Source organism: Penaeus vannamei, chromosome 42 (genome assembly GCF_042767895.1).
Source record: "Penaeus vannamei isolate JL-2024 chromosome 42, ASM4276789v1, whole genome shotgun sequence".
Taxonomy (NCBI): domain Eukaryota; kingdom Metazoa; phylum Arthropoda; class Malacostraca; order Decapoda; family Penaeidae; genus Penaeus; species Penaeus vannamei.
Window position 1 is genome coordinate 1,370,564 of NC_091590.1, and position 16,897 is coordinate 1,387,460.

Here is a 16,897-nt window from a genome sequence, read left to right on the forward strand (position 1 = left end):
ATACATATATATACATATATATATATATATATATATATATATATATATGTGTGTGTATATATACATATATATATGCTTTGCTGACTATCTGAATAATCTGATGTTAATAATTAGAATTGGCAGATATTTTCCTGATTATAAAAAAAGCTTCTATTTTGCTAATAAGAAGAATCAGCTGATATTTTGCTAATTATAAAAAAGCTTCCATTTGGTAATAACAAGAATTGCTTAGTAATTTGCTAATACCAAGACTCAGCTGATATTTTGCTAATTATCTTCTCGTTAGTAATTTGCTAATAACAAGAATCAGCTGATATTTTGCTAATTATCTTCTCGTCTCAGGTGACTCCGTGCTCATGGAAGCCGTGAACTTGGGTCGAGAGGCCATGGTGGAGGTCCTGCTACAGCACTGTCCGGATATGAGTGTTGAGAATATTAACCGTAAGTAGAGATTCTCTTTTCTCTCGAAGTCAACTCTTAAATACTACCATAATGATCTTCAAGTATCGATTATGGGTTTGTTCTTGGTGAAATTAATCCTTTAAATACTGCCATAGTAAGTTTAAAGTATTGATTATTCATTTTTTTCATGATAGTTCATTCCCTTTTTCGCGAAATTGACTCTTAAATGCTACTGGGGTAATTAACACACACACACACACACACACACACACACACACACACACACACACACACACACACACACACACACACACACACACACACACACACACACACACACACACACACACACACACGCACGCACACACACACACGCACGCACGCACACACACACACACACACACACACACACACACACACACACACACACACACACACACACACACACACACACACACACACACACACACACACACACACACACACACACTAATGCCTAAGGAATAACTCCCTTTTGTTCAACAGGGAAGACTGTGTTCACTCTAGCTCGCCAAAGATTCAGTTCTCAAATCAGGGATATGATCCAAGGTAAGACGCATTTGATATAACATACTATATAGCGCGTTCAATCCCCTCAAATAAGTAATTGATAATTACAAGTGACAATAATTACTTCAGTTAATAACTACTTGATGATTGATACAAATGATAATTGATAAATAACCCCCTCAAATAAGTGACTGGTGCCAGACCACCCAATAATTACTTCCATGATATTTATACTTCTCTCGTATCTTTCCCATTATTTCAGCCCACGAGCCCACTTCTCTCTCGTATCTTTCCCATTATTATTTCCCATAATTTCAGCCCACGAGTCCACTTCTCTCTCTCGTATCTTTCCCATTATTATTTCCCATTATTTCAGCCCACGAGCCCACTTCTCTCTCTCGTATCTTTCCCATTATTATTTCCCATTATTTCAGCCCACGAGCCCACTTCTCTCTCTCGTCTCTTTCCCATTATCATTTCCCATTATTTCAGCCCACGAGTACACTTCTCTCTCTCGTCTCTTTCCCATTATTATTTCCCATTATGTCAGCCCACGAGCCCACTTCTCTCTCGTATCTTTCCCATTATTATTTCCCATTATTTCAGCCCACGAGTCCACTTCTCTCTCTCGTCTCTTTCCCATTATTATTTCCCATAATTTCAGCCCACGAGCCCACTTCTCTCTCTCGTATCTTTCCCATTATTATTTCCCATTATTTCAGCCCACGAGTCCACTTCTCTCTCTCGTATCTTTCCCATTATTATTTCCCATTATTTCAGCCCACGAGCCCACTTCTCTCTCTCGTATCTTTCCCATTATTATTTCCCATTATTTCAGCACACGAGTCCACTTCTCTCTCTCGTATCTTTCCCATTATTATTTCCCATTATTTCAGCCCACGAGCCCACTTCTCTCTCTCGTATCTTTCCCATTATTATTTCCCATTATTTCAGCCCACGAGCCCACTTCTCTCTCTCGTATCTTTCCCATTATTATTTCCCATTATTTCAGCCCACGAGCCCACTTCTCTCTCTCGTATCTTTCCCATTATTATTTCCCATTATTTCAGCCCACGAGTCCACTTCTCTCTCTCGTATCTTTCCCATTATTATTTCCCATTATTTCAGCCCACGAGTCCACTTCTCTCTCTCGTATCTTTCCCATTATTATTTCCCATTATTTCAGCCCACGAGTCCACTTCTCTCTCTCGTATCTTTCCCATTATTATTTCCCATTATTTCAGCCCACGAGTCCACTTCTCTCTCTCGTATCTTTCCCATTATTATTTCCCATTATTTCAGCCCACGAGTCCACTTCTCTCTCTCGTATCTTTCCCATTATTATTTCCCATTATTTCAGCCCACGAGCCCACTTCTCTCTCTCGTATCTTTCCCATTATTATTTCCCATTATTGCAGCCCACGAGTCCACCTCTCTCTCGTCTCTTTCCCATTATTATTTCCCATTATGTCAGCCCACGAGCCCACTTCTCTCTCTCGTATCTTTCCCATTATTATTTCCCATTATTGCAGCCCACGAGTCCACCTCTCTCTCGTATCTTTCCCATTATTATTTCCCATTATTGCAGCCCACGAGTCCACCTCTCTCTCGTATCTTTCCCATTATTATTTCCCATTATTTCAGCCCACGAGCCCACTTCTCTCTCTCGTATCTTTCCCATTATTATTTCCCATTATTTCAGCCCACGAGTCCACTTCTCTCTCTCGTATCTTTCCCATTATTATTTCCCATTATTTCAGCCCACGAGTCCACTTCTCTCTCTCGTATCTTTCCCATTATTATTTCCCATTATTTCAGCCCACGAGTCCACTTCTCTCTCTCGTATCTTTCCCATTATTTCAGCCCACGAGTCCACTTCTCTCTCTCGTATCTTTCCCATTATTATTTCCCATTATTTCAGCCCACGAGTCCACTTCTCTCTCTCGTATCTTTCCCATTATTTCAGCCCACGAGTCCACTTCTCTCTCTCGTATCTTTCCCATTATTATTTCCCATTATTGCAGCCCACGAGTCCACCTCTCTCTCGTATCTTTCCCATTATTTTAGCCCACGAGTCCACTTCTCTCTCTCGTATCTTTCCTATTATTATTTCCCATTATTGCAGCCCACGAGTCCACCTCTCTCTCGTATCTTTCCCATTATTTCAGCCCACGAGTCCACTTCTCTCTCTCGTATCTTTCCTATTATTATTTCCCATTATTGCAGCCCACGAGTCCACCTCTCTCTCGTATCTTTCCCATTATTTCAGCCCACGAGTCCACTTCTCTCTCTCGTATCTTTCCTGGTATTTCAGCCCACGAGTCCACCACGTGTCTTGCCGATGGGCGGGCTTACGTCCTGGGAAGCATAAAGTATGACAGCTGCCGTCAACAACAGTGCTGTAACAGTGTCTGGAGGAATACTGGCCCGGCCCTGGAATCGTGTGGTGTGTATTTTGTTTCTTTCTTTCTTTTTGTTTATGTTTTTTTGTTTAGGAATACTGGCCTGGGCCTGGAATCTTGTGGTATGTATTTTCTTTTTTTTTCTTTTTTTTTAGGAATACTAGCCTGGCCCTAGAATTTTGTGGTGTGTATTTTCTTTCTTTCTTTCTTTTTATTTGTTTTTTATTTAGGAATACTAGCCTGTCAATTGAATATTGTGGTATGTATCTTCTTTCTTTCTTTCTTTTGATATATGTTTTTATTTAGGAATACTGGCCTGGCCCTGGAATCTTGTGGTGTGTATTTTTTTCTCTTTTCTTTTTATTTAGGAATACTAGCCTGGCCCTTAAATATTGTGGTGTGTATTTTCTTTCTTTCTTTTTATTTATGTTTTTTAGGGTAGGGAGATTGTTTTGTATTTTGTTATTTTGAACTTTTGTGAGGATGTTCTTATTGTTTCTTTTTTTTTATTGTTTTGGCTGGGTATAGAGTTCTCATGTTAATTTTCTACTCTCATTGTCGTTGTTGTCATTACTATTGTTGCTGTAAGTATTATTGGTAATATTATCATTATTATCATCGTCATCATCACCATTTTTATTATTATTATTATTATTATTATTATTATTATTATCATTATTGTTACTATTATCATCGAGCAGTTTAATAATGTATATTCATGTCTGAAGAATACTTTTGTTTCGTGTCCTATAAACAAAAGAAAAAAAAACAGTGGTATAAAGCAGATTCTTAACCCTTTCACTCCCACGCCTCCTCAAGGAATTAGCCCCCCCCCCCCTTGCATCTATGAATAAGATTGCTGGTCTAGCAATCTTGCGGACCTGCGTTCAATCCCACGCCCGGCCAGTGAGTGGTAACCCCGGCCACTCCTTGCACACAGGGGGAGATTTGGGCAAAATAAAACAGACAGCATGTCACAGCAAAGAATATCCATTGTAACAAATGGAATTATAACTAAATCAAAATCATTTTTTTTTTAAGTTGAAATATGTTCTCAGTCTTTTTATTGAGTCTGAATTAGTCACATTATGATCAAACTTCTCATTATTCGATCTGGAGAGAAGAAATATAATTCCTTCCTTTTCCTAAAGGGGACATACTCCCCTAGGAAAATACTGACGCCCCCCCCCCATCCCCCCCGGGTTAAGAACCACTTACATAAAATAATCAGTTTACTACGTACCCGCACACATACGTACATACATGTGTGAGTGTATGTGTATTACCTTGTTTGTGCGCTTATACATACGTATGGTGGGGTGTGTATGTACATATCCTTGTCTGGGCACTTATATACATATATATGTGGAGGCGAGTATATGTGTATCATCTTATCTACGTGTAAACATGTACTAATATTAATAGAAAACATGTTTCTACGTTTCTATCTCACCAACAGGAAATCCGTCCGTGTAAACATGTACAAATACCAATAGAAAACACGTTTCTACGTTTCTATCTCACCAACAGGTACTCCGTGCAACACGCCAGGGACTCGCCTCGGCACCTGCGTGTTGGTGGGCGAGTGCGTGAGGCTCGAGCAGGTGTTCCTCGTGACCAACGCCGCCGGAGATGTGGCCAGGACCACCAAGTTCCTCGTCGACCACCGCTGTGACACCAGGTGATTGGAGAAGTTCCTGAGTTGGGGGGTTCGGGTGTTCTGTGTGTGTGTGTGTGTGTCTTTTTTGGCCGTCTGTCAGTCTCTGGTTCGGTTCTCTGTGTCTGGCTCTGTTTGTATGTATGTGTGTCTCTTTCTCTCTCTCTCTTTCATTCTCCCTCTCCCTTCCTCTCTCCCTTTACCCCCTTTTTCGTCACTTTCTCCCTTTTTCTGACCACTCAGTTATCTTGATGGCCATAATACACTAAGACATCAATTTCTCAATTATGCTTATGTTATCTATTTGACAATTATCATTAATTCATAAATATATATTTTACTGCATGATTAATTCATATATGTATTTTTTTATTTAACAGAGATGGAAATATCCATGTTTGCTGCCCGACATCATAAGGAGAAAATGCATCACCAATAATTTATATCGAAAAAATAATAATATTAGTGATTTGGTAAAAAAAGGTGTTATTACTACGCTGTTTCCTGCACACGCGGTTACCTTACTAACTAAATGTAGCATAAAACAACTTAGTCTATATTATTATTATAATTAATGTCCATGTGTAACCATACAGTAATAGATTTATTAGTGGTCAGTAATTATAATTACAATCTACATAACCTCAAGTAGAACAATTACAGTAGTACAGCATTGCAATAAAGTGCACATCAGTAATAATAAGAAAATAACACAATAACAATACGTATGTCTTCCCAGTGTGAATCAAGTGCTGCTGAATGTTCTTGTAATGTAACACTGATGCCTCAAAGTGTAAATAATCATCATTATCTATCACTAAAAAAGCGGGTTTGACTATCCTTCTATGCTATATGGTGTATAGAGAGAGAGAGAGAGAGACAGACAGAGAGATAGAGAGAGGGAGAGAAAGAGAGAGAAATAATTAAAAATTCTAGAGAGATATAGGGAAGCAATCAAACATACAGATAAAGCACACAGACACAAAACCATCAAATAACCTCCTTTTTTACTCTCATACGAATGTATGAAAAGACGAAGAAACAGAAGAAAAAACATAAATACAGAATATCGAAAAGAAGACACACTCCTTACCTTTCTTCCCCTCACAATCCTCCACGCCAGATGACGATCGCATCCTTCGAGGGAGAGTCCACCCTCACGACCCTGTGGGAATCCTACCAGATCACCCCAGACTATCCCCAGAGGACGCTGAGGATAGGGGACTGGACGCCAAGACTCCCTAGCGTCCCAGAAAGTGTCCTCGCGTCCTTGGGAGTCGGAGGAGGAGGAGGAGGACGTCGAGTCACCGAGGAGTTGTGGAGTAGGAGGAGGGACATCTGGGTGAAGGAGATGACCTATGGTGTGTTGAGAGGACCCGTCGACGACCCTCTGAAGCATCGGGACGACCTCTCGGGGCTTCATCTGCGCTGCGTTACGATGGAGGTGAATGAATGGGATGATGACGTGTGTGTGAGAGAGAGGAAGAGAGAGTGTGTGTGAGAGAGAGAGAGAGAGAGAGTGTGTGTGTGTGATAGATAGAGGGAGTGTGTGTGTGAGAGAGAGGAAGAGAGAGAGAGATAGAGAGAGAGAGTGTGTGTGTTTGTGCGTGTGTGATAGAGAGAGAGAGTGTGTGTGTGTGCGTGTGTGATAGAGAGAGTGTGTGTGTGTGAGAGAGGAAGAGAGAGTGTGTGTGTGTGAGAGAGAGAGTGTGTGTGTGTGATAGACAGAGAGAGAGAGAGTGTGTGTATGTGTGTGTGAGAGAGAGAGTGTGTGTTTGTATGTGTGTGTGTGAGAGAGAGAGAGAGAGAGAGAGAGTGTGTGTTTGTGTGATAGACAGAGAGACAGGTGTGTGTGTGAGAGAGAGAGAGAGAGAGAGTGTGTGTGTGTGTGTGTGATAGACAGAGAGAGAGTGTGTGTGTGTGTGATAGACAGAGAGACAGGTGTGTGTGTGAGGGAGAGAGAGAGAGAGAGTGTGTGTGTGTGTGTGTGATAGACAGAGAGAGAGAGAGAGTGTGTGTGTGTGTGTGTGATAGACAGAGAGATAGGTGTGTGTGTGAGGGAGAGAGAGAGAGAGAGAGTGTATGTGTGTGATAGACAGAGAGAGAGTGTGTGTGTGTGTGTGTGATAGACAGAGAGACAGGTGTGTGAGAGAGAGAGAGAGAGTGTGTGTGTGAGAGAGAGAGAGAGAGTGAGTGTGTGTGTGATAGATAGATAGAGAGTGTGTGTGTGTGAGAGAGAGAGAGAGAGAGGGAGTGAGTGTGTGTGTGTGTGTGATGGATAGAGAGAGAGAAAGTGTGTGTGTGTGTGTGATAGATAGAGAGATAGTGTGTGGGTGTCAGGGGTTTTGTGTTGCCCTGATTTGGTGGGTTATGGAGACACAATTCTGGTTCAGCTGTTTATTAATAGGAGGTGGCTGGAAGATAGCGTGGCGCGGGTTGTTGTGGGCAAGGAAGCCCAAGAGGGGCGCCGAGCGGGGCGCGCGTGGGGGAGCGCCCCCAAGGAGAGGTGTGGTCAGGGCCGTGGGCCCCGGTCAAGTGTGCTGGGTCAACTGTGTGTGGCCTCGAGCGCTGGTCGCGGGTCCCTAGCAGTGGAGAAGGCAACCCTTGTTCCTCAGATCGCTCGGCATACGCTACTCACCGTCGCCCCCGACGGGATGAAGCGGTCTCTGAAAAAAGCACACCAGAGGCAGAGACAGGGCGAGAGACAGGAGGGCAAATAGGGGGGGGGGGTGTTATAGCAGGGGCCGTAATCAAGATATATCAGATTGCAAAGATTGTTATTACAAATATTTTCATGAATTTTCATTTTTTATTTATTTTTCAATAATGCACTGTCCAAAGATAGACAGAGGAACATGCTTAGGGAGACAATTACAATAGTCCGCGAAGACTTGCTTGAGTTGCAATTGTCTCAGATAACAGGAAATGAAAATCTACAAGAGATAAGCATTGTGCAAAACTACAAAGGAAGCAAAAGGTGTCGCAGTCCGCAAGGACTTGTCTTGAACGACGAACTTCCTTGGAAAAAAGAAAAGGTGCAACAATGCAGAGTTCAGAAGTGTGCAGTGCAATAATGATAAACTATACGTCTGACTAATAGTGATTGTATCTCATTTCATTGAAGTTGTCTGTCACACGTCACCAACAGCAATTTGAGGCAAAGCAATAATGAAAACAGGTAATGCAGTCCTCATACTTCGGGAGCGACTCATTACATCAAAATATACTTCCTCAAGACAACATTTGCACGGAAAAACGTAATGCAAGATAAGAATACACGGTTGGCGCAAGTCGGTTATCATCCGGAGACAGTACGCATGTAATTCTTGTGCAATTAACGGGTTTCTGCGGGACGATGTGCGCATGTGGCTGCGTGAGTGCGTAGACGAGTTGATTAATTTAATGGGTGGGAGTTATGAAATGAGTAGTCAGAGTATAGCACACGAGAAGAAAATAGAATGTTGATAGATATATTTTAGTTTTTAGAGTCATTAGTAATGTGTTAAAGTAAGGGCGAGAGTGGGTAAGAAAGGAATAGGATGGCGTGGAAGTTGGAAGAAATAAGCGAAGGGGAGGAGGAGTGGGTGGGCGGGAGGCTGAGGGAAGGATGGGGTGGGGTGGGGTGTAAAAGAGGTATGGGTGAGGATGGGGGTTGGGGTTAGGTATGTAGGCTGGGGTGGCAATGTGGATTGCGCTTAATGAAAATAGTCACCGATCTGACTGCACGAAAAAAAAAACATTCACACTAATAACAATGAACTTACGTTAATTTCAATATTAATCAACTACTATGCGAAATCATAAAAATGGTACTTTAATTAGTAAGTAAAATGAATGAAACGGTGACTGGTTTGGGTCAGCTTCCCTGAGACAACTGACCCGAAAGACAACCCTCGTGGTTGTAAATGATACTTAAACGTGATGGCCCAACCGTTGAAGGGACACATCATCCAGCTCATACGCAGACCGCAATTGGGTATCCACCTTGGGGTATACCAGCGATAATCTCACGTATAGCGATAAGAATGCGCGGCGCGGCGCGTAGATCGCCTCTTGCGATGTGTGCATCTTTGCACGTACAGAACAACTTAACATTAATTATCTTAACCTAATTACATGTCCATACCCAGCTGTGGGTCGTCACCAAGGACCATGTAATAATGATGAGGTGAGGTTCGTGATTAAGATAAACGAAAATCAGGAACAATATGAAATCGTAGTAGCTGTATAATATAATCAATCTCTAACACGGAGATAGCTTAATAAGATATAAATACAAATAGCTTGAATGAATTTAAGTTGGGCGAAGTCAGATGGTGGGGAGGGGTATTTTACCTGAGTAAGGTCAAGTGAGGTCATTAACCAAATATACGTTAAAATAGCAAGAGCTAGTATATGTAAAATTAAATATTGTGAAAAAACAAGTACACGATAATCTAGAAATTAAATCATCAAATTACCAATACATGAACATGTATAATTAAAGAAAAAATATATCTATAAAGAAGGCGAATAATTATCGAAATATACTTCGGAATATGCACAAATATACTATAATAATAACGTAAAAACAATTCGTTGAATTATGCTAGTATTATTATAGTTCCCGATATATTCATGCAAACCGGAAGTAAATTCATCACTCTGTCGTAAATACGTTGATAACGGGATAATGATAAAAGCAGAATGTCATAGGACCTGACTTGATTTCACCTGAACAACCATGAGTGAGGTCATTCGCACTATAAAACGAATATAACACTTTATGCATAAAAATACTAAAGTTATTCATATAACCATACAAATGAGCAAGGCACACTGTTTTTGTATAAATATAGATACGAAAAGAAAAAATATAAAACGTTATCACTGCAAAAAAAATTAACACTAGCGGACTAGAAATATTGAAAATAGGTAGAAAGGAAGGGGGGATTAACGGGTGGGGGTTAGGAGAGGGGGAGGGGGTTTAGGGTGGTAGTGATAATAATAGCGGGAGTGTAAGGAACGGGTATAGGTGGGAAACGTCGGGAAAGAGAAGTTTGTGCATAATTTAACTAAATTATTTAAATATTCCAAAATATCCCACAAATGCATATCTAAACCGAGCCTAATTAAATGCACTTAGTAATATGCGAAATTAACGTCGATATAGCGTCGGTTTATACACTGGAAGATAATAAGAATAAGAAAATATACCAAATATATGGCAATACTTGTATACTTTAGCCACGTGGCTTAGTATGGTTAATTTAAAGAAAAATGCACGGCCTAGTTCACCCACATAAATGAAAGATTTAAGCATTACTAACGATTTATGCTAACTAGGCTAGCATGAGAGTTAGAAAAAACACGCCAGAGAAAGAAAATGCACTCTCGCAAGTGATAAAAATGGGGATGGATTCCCTTTAAAAAAACGATGATCTACCATGACATGGTAGATAACAGAAAGACGGAAAGAAAATGCACTGCACGGACACTTGTTCGGATATTTGAAAAAAAAAAATCACTGCACTTTGTGAAAAAACGGCATGCACACATAGGCGAAGAAAGGGGAAAGAAAAGGAAATTGCCAATGGTGTACTTACAGTTTTTCGGAGGCTTGTTGTTCGTGTCATCCGCCGCTTGCCACCAGTTGTCAGGGGTTTTGTGTTGCCCTGATTTGGTGGGTTATGGAGACACAATTCTGGTTCAGCTGTTTATTAATAGGAGGTGGCTGGAAGATAGCGTGGCGCGGGTTGTTGTGGGCAAGGAAGCCCAAGAGGGGCGCCGAGCGGGGCGCGCGTGGGGGAGCGCCCCCAAGGAGAGGTGTGGTCAGGGCCGTGGGCCCCGGTCAAGTGTGCTGGGTCAACTGTGTGTGGCCTCGAGCGCTGGTCGCGGGTCCCTAGCAGTGGAGAAGGCAACCCTTGTTCCTCAGAGTGGGTGTGATATATATATAGAGAGAGTGTGTGTGTATAATAGAGAGAGAGAGAGAGAGTGTGTGTGTGTGTGTGTGTGTGTGTGTTTTGGTTGGTTGGTTTGTGTTTGTTTGGATTGGTTGGTGTTTTTTGTTTTGATTGATTTGTTTTGTTTATGAAAGTGGAGATACCTGGGTGTATTTGCCGTGGGTGGGTGTATGTGTTTATCTAAAGGATTACTGTTGATTTTTTTCTTCTTGTTGTCTCTCTCCCTCTCCCTGATCCTTCTCCATAAAAAAAAGACACCTTTATCTTATGATCCATAAACAAAACCGATTTTCCTTCCATAAAAAAGACACCTTTATCTTATGATCCATAATCAAAACCAATTTTTTCCTTCCCTAGCTATCGGATCTTCATGAGGAAACCTTCCAACGACGACCACATATGGTCTGTTTACACCAAGCAGTTCAGTGTACCGGCCTGGGGAACTATTTTCGGAACTGTGCTTGCTCTTATTGTTCTGCTGCACTTGTCGACTCGGCTTTCACCTCAGCAGCCTTCTTTTACCTTCCTCGACTCGGCTACTGTGATCATTGGTTTTATTTTTGGCCAAGGTAAGTACAGGGGATGATTTTGCTCGTAATGTCAATAAGGGAAAGGGTGAATTACGGGAAATTAATTAGGAAATTAGGTGCATTAAGGGAAAAATGATGAATGGACAGTGTGTTGAAGGATGAACTAAATTCTGGTGGTTGCGAGTGACATGAACTAAAATCGTCCGTACTAAGTTGGTTAGCTTTTGGGTCGGATTGATAATTCTAGGTTTTGAGTCGAAGTTAATAGAATCTTTTATTTTGCTGAGCTTATTGCGAAACTCGAAACGTCATGTGATTAGAGTTTCAAATGACTTTCATTTCATGTTTTCCGTTTCAATATATCAGTGCATCTTTCTACTTTTTTTTTTTTTTTTTTTTTTTTTTTTTTTTTTTTTTTTTGCTGCTGCATCTACACATTTTGCTGATCCTTGTTATTGTTCTCATACTATTAACATTCATGACCATAAACGTACAGTATATATGCCTCTTATAATATCAAATATTCCCCATCACCATTTAAGTCATATTATCACTAAATTGAATAAAATCTACCATCTCTAAATCAAGGCGACGATTCATACCAACAAACCCACCAAAAGACCTTCAATCACACAAACCCGTTTTAAACAGGCACATCACAGCCCTTAATCAGCGCTTCCTGTCGTTTGGTCATTCTGATGGGTCTCATGCTCCAGGTGCTCCTCCTAGCCTACTACACCAGCGACCTCGTCTCGAGTCTGACTGCTGGCCCTTCACCACCCAAGCTCTCAACCCTTTACGATGTCTACAAGAACCCTTCGCTAAAACTGGGCTTCGAGAAGGGAGCTGCACCGCATCTCTACTTTAGCGTGAGTTGGCTTGACCCGTAGGTAAAGAAGTTCGTTAGATTTTTGTTGTTAATGGGAATGATTTTAGCTGAAAAAAAAAGGTTTAGGGTGGATTTAGGGTTTTAAATAGCCAAAGGAGAACATAATGGTGAGCGTTGGAATTTATTTAGGTTCAGCATTATGTCCTATGGTCAGCACTGTAGCAGTTACATGTCTTAAATTAATACTTTTTTTCTATTTTTTTATCAATGTCTCAGCTTGTAATTATGCTCAGTAGACCATATAATCTTATATAATCTTAGATCATATATAATCTTAGATCCTGACAATAGAATCAGTGACAGAAGAAGAAAAATACATATAAGATCTACATATTACAGGAATAATTTCAATTGTATAATTTTTCCTCATTTATGAAAAAAACATCTCATTACAAACTTCTAAAAAAACATCCCGAACATGAAATTTAAAAAAATATCCACAATGAAAAGACACGAATATGAACATGAAAAAACATCCCCAATAATAACGAATATAAAAAAATACCCTCAAAAAAAAAAAAAAAACGAATACAAACATAAAAAAAAACAATCATCCCCAATAAAAAAAAAAAAAATCCATCCCCTTTCTCCACGAAGGAATCGAACGACAACATCGTCAAAAAGCTGTGGCAGAGAATCCAGGACAACAACTACGAGACCCTCATGAACAGCCTGGACGAAGGGATGCAGCGAGTCCTGAAGGAACCTTACCTCCACATGGGCTGGGGGATTCCTATGCGCTACGGCTACGGACACGACTGCCGCCTGTTCATGTTGCCCACGTCCTACTTCCACGTCCAGGCCTCCTTCATGATGAAGAAGGATTCGCCGCTCGTGCCCGTGTTGAATAAAGTGTGAGTCGCGTTCTGTGTGGAATGCGATGTAGGCCTTTGCACGGGAGGATAGAAAACGGAGATTTTTTTTTCCTTTTTTCTGTTTTTTCACTTTCTTTTTCACTCACGGTGAAGAGGGAGGATAGAAAACGGAGATTTTTTCTTTTTTTTCTGTTTTTTAACTTTCTTTTTCACTCACGGTGAAGAGGGAAGATAGAAAACGGAGATTTTTTTCCACATTTTTTTTCTTTTTCTTTTTTCACTCGGTGAAGAGGGAGGATAGGAAACGGATATTTTTCCACTTTTTTTTCTTTCTCTTTCACTTACATGGAAGAGGGAGGATAGAAATAGAGATTTTTTCCCCTTTTTTCTTCTTTTTTTTTTCTCTTTCTTTTTCAATCACGGTGAAGAGAATGTAGATATCTGCTTCTAAGACGAAGAAAATGTAGGTGTTTGTACTCGCAATGTATAAAATGTCTTTCTTCACCTTTCTGCACTCTTGGTGTAAAAAAATGTACCTTTTTCTAGTCGTAGAAACCGTAGCTTCCTGCATCTGTGGTATAAAAATTATAGCTTTCTGTGACTGAGATACAAAATAAAATATATAGCTGTATGCACGTACCCTATAGCAAACAAAGCTTTCTGCACACGCGATATAGAAAATGTAACTTTCTTTAATTATGGTGTAGAGAGTATATCTTCTTGTCCCTACGGTATAAATGTAGTTTTCTGTGTCTGAGTGAGAGAAAATGGAGCTGTTTGAACCCACGCTTTAGAAAATTCGGATTTCTGAACCCGCTGTATAGAAAATATAACTCTAAAATGATTATGATGTGACAGCAACAGTAACAACAACGATGAGGATAATAATGATAGTGATGATAATTATAGTAATTATAATTAATGGTATATATCTTAGTCTTTAGCCATTGTGAAGCTTATCACCATATTCCCCCCCAGTTTCTCTGAATTAACCGGATTGAATTCTTATTCTCCTCATTCCTCTGTCCCACTCCTCATTCTTTTTCTCCACTTCCCCTCTGCTCCTCTATTCCTTCTCATCCTCTCTTCCCCTCCTTCCTTTCTCCTCCTCTTCCACTACCTGCTCCCCTCCTCCTCCTCCCTCTTCTCTTCTTTTTCTTTCCTCCTCCTCCCTCCATTCTTTCCCTCTTTTACCCCCTCTTTCCCCTCTTCTCCTCCAACCATCCCCTCTTCCTCCTTCCTCCTTCCATCCCTCTATCCCTACCCTTTTTCACCCCGTCCCTCCTCCTCCATCCCTCCCTTCTCCCTCCTCCCTCCTCCTCCTCCCTTCGCCCTCCCTCTCTCCTCCTTCCTTCCTCCCTCCTCTACCCTCTTCCTCCTTCCTTCCTCCCTCCTCTACCCTCTTCCTCCTTCCTTCCTCCATCCTCCCTCTCCCTCCCTGCAGAGTGATGGACATCATGTCGACCGGCCTCCTCCGAAAGTGGTGGCGCGACTGGAGCACCGAAGCCAAAAACTGCGACTTATTACAGAACGCACCGGTCGGGATGAAGGCGGTGTTCGGACCCTTCTTCATGTTGGCTGTGGCTTTGGCTTCGTCGGTACTGGTGTTCGTCGGCGAGGTCTTGAGGAGTAGGGGGCAGGGGGGAGGAAAGGGGGTGATGTTTGGAAGGTTTTAGGGTCGAGTAGATTAACTAAGATTCTTATTGTTTTGATTACTATTATTCTATTCCCATTACATTGGATTTACATTATTTGATTTCTTGATACACGGCGTTCAATAAAATCCTGTATTGGCACATCACTCCTTTGACAGATCTTTAATGACTATGTACTCTGTTTAACAGTAATGGACTTACTTACAGAAATGTTTTCGCAAAGTACAGATCAAGTTAAGAAATTCACGGAAAATCTAACTCAGCGCCAACTTACACAATCTAATACAAAATCGTATATCTTTTTAAGCCTAGTTATATAAGCAAATAACACACAATACACATACACCATATAGCATAGAAGGATAGTCAAACCCGCTTTTTTGTGATAGATAGTGATGATTATTTACACTTTGAGGCATCAGTGTTACATTACAAGAGCATTCAGCAGCACTTGATTCACACTGGGAAGACATACATATTGTTATTGTGTTATTTTCTTATCATTACTGATGTGCACTTTATTGCAATGCTGTACTACTGTAATTGTTCTACTTGAGGCTATGTAGATTGTAATTATAATTACGTACCACTAATAAATCTATTACTGTATGATTACACATGGACATTAATTATAATAATAATATAGACTAAGTTGTTTTATGCTACATTTAGTTAGTAAGGTAACCGCGTGTGCAGGAAACAGCGTAGTAATAACATACCTTTTTTTTTTTTTACCAAATCACTAATATTATTAATTTTTCGATATGAATTATTGGTGATGCATTTTCTCCTTATGATGTCGGGCAGCAAACATTGATATTCCCATCTCTGTTAAATAAAAAATACATATATGAATTAATCATGCAGTAAAATATATATTTATGAATTACTGATAATTATCAAAAAGATAACATTAACATAATTGAGAAAGATTAATGGCTTAGTGTATTATGGTCATCAAGATAACTGAGTGGTTAGAAAAAGGGAGAGAGTGAGGAAAAAAGGGGGTAAAGGGAGAGAGGAAGGGAGAGGGAGAATGAAAGAGAAAGAGACATACATACATACAAACAGAGCCAGATACACAAAACCGAACCAGAGACTGACAGACGGCCAAAAAAGACACACACACACACAGAACCCCCGAACCCCCCCAACTCAGGAACTTCTCCAATCACCTGGTGTCACACCGGTGGTCGACGAGGAACTTGGTGGTCCTGGCCACATCTCCGGCGGCGTTGGTCACGAGGAACACCTGCTCGAGCCTCACGCACTCGCCCACCAACACGCAGGTGCCGAGGCGAGTCCCTGGCGTGTTGCACGGATTACCTGTTGGTGAGATAGAAACGTAGAAACGTGTTTTCTATTGATATTTGTACATGTTTACACGGACGGATTACCTGTTGGTGAGGCAGAAACGTAGAAACGTGTTTTCTATTAACATTTGTACATGTTTACACGTAGATAAGATGGTACACATACACACCCCACCATACGTATGTATACGCGCACAAACAAGGTAATACACATACACTCACACATTTATGTACGTATGTGTGCGGGTACGTAGTAAACTGATTATTTTATATAAGTGGTTCTTTCAGATCGAATAATGAGAAGTTTGATCATAATGTGACTAATTCAGACTCAATAAAAAGACTGAGAACATATTTCAACTTAAAAAAAAAAATTATTTTGATTTAGTTATAATTCCATTTGTTACAATGGATATTCTTTGCTGTGACATACTGTCTGTTTTATTTTGCCCAAATCTCCCCCTGTGTGCAAGGAGTGGCCGGGGTTACCACTCACTGGCCGGGCGTGGGATTGAACGCAGGTCCGCAAGATTGCTAGACCAGCAATCTTATTCATAGATGCAAGGGGGGGGGGGGGTATTTCTTTGAGGAGGCGTGGGAGTGAAAGGGTTAAGAATCTGTTTTATACCACTGTATTTTTTTCTTTTGTTTATAGGACACGAAACAAAAGAATTCTTCAGACATGAATATACATTATTAAACTGCTTGGTGATAATAGTAACAATAATGATAATAATAATGAT

The 16,897-nt window shown here is 40.7% G+C and overlaps 3 protein-coding genes and 1 long non-coding RNA gene across 6 annotated transcripts in view; 3 read left to right on the forward strand and 1 right to left on the reverse strand.

Moving 5' to 3' along the window:
- Nucleotides 1–5,469, forward strand: part of LOC113802274 (ankyrin repeat domain-containing protein 29) — an 18,359-nt gene extending 12,890 nt beyond the window's left edge. For all 3 annotated transcript variants that reach the window (XM_070118748.1, XM_070118749.1, XM_070118750.1), the window contains exons 13-17: nucleotides 343–441; nucleotides 928–990; nucleotides 3,266–3,397; nucleotides 4,884–5,034; nucleotides 5,391–5,469. In XM_070118748.1, the coding sequence (XP_069974849.1) occupies nucleotides 343–441; nucleotides 928–990; nucleotides 3,266–3,397; nucleotides 4,884–5,034; nucleotides 5,391–5,427 (482 nt within the window). In that variant the 3' untranslated portion in view covers nucleotides 5,428–5,469. The remainder of the gene's footprint in view (nucleotides 1–342; nucleotides 442–927; nucleotides 991–3,265; nucleotides 3,398–4,883; nucleotides 5,035–5,390) is intronic.
- LOC113802272 (heat shock protein beta-8) overlaps nucleotides 1–16,897 on the forward strand; it is a 79,048-nt gene that overhangs the window by 31,550 nt on the left and 30,601 nt on the right. The window lies entirely within an intron of this gene.
- Nucleotides 11,061–14,870, forward strand: LOC138860703 (probable glutamate receptor). The gene is made up of 4 exons (XM_070118751.1): nucleotides 11,061–11,521; nucleotides 12,134–12,351; nucleotides 12,969–13,225; nucleotides 14,631–14,870. Exons 1-4 carry the CDS (start codon nucleotides 11,323–11,325, stop codon nucleotides 14,860–14,862), a joined length of 906 nt encoding a protein of 301 aa, XP_069974852.1. The 5' UTR covers nucleotides 11,061–11,322; the 3' UTR covers nucleotides 14,863–14,870.
- On the reverse strand, nucleotides 14,899–16,316 carry LOC138860704 (uncharacterized). The gene is made up of 2 exons (XR_011398380.1): nucleotides 16,017–16,316; nucleotides 14,899–15,669 (listed from the first exon to the last, which is right to left on the reverse strand). It is a non-coding gene; the product is annotated as an uncharacterized lncRNA (long non-coding RNA).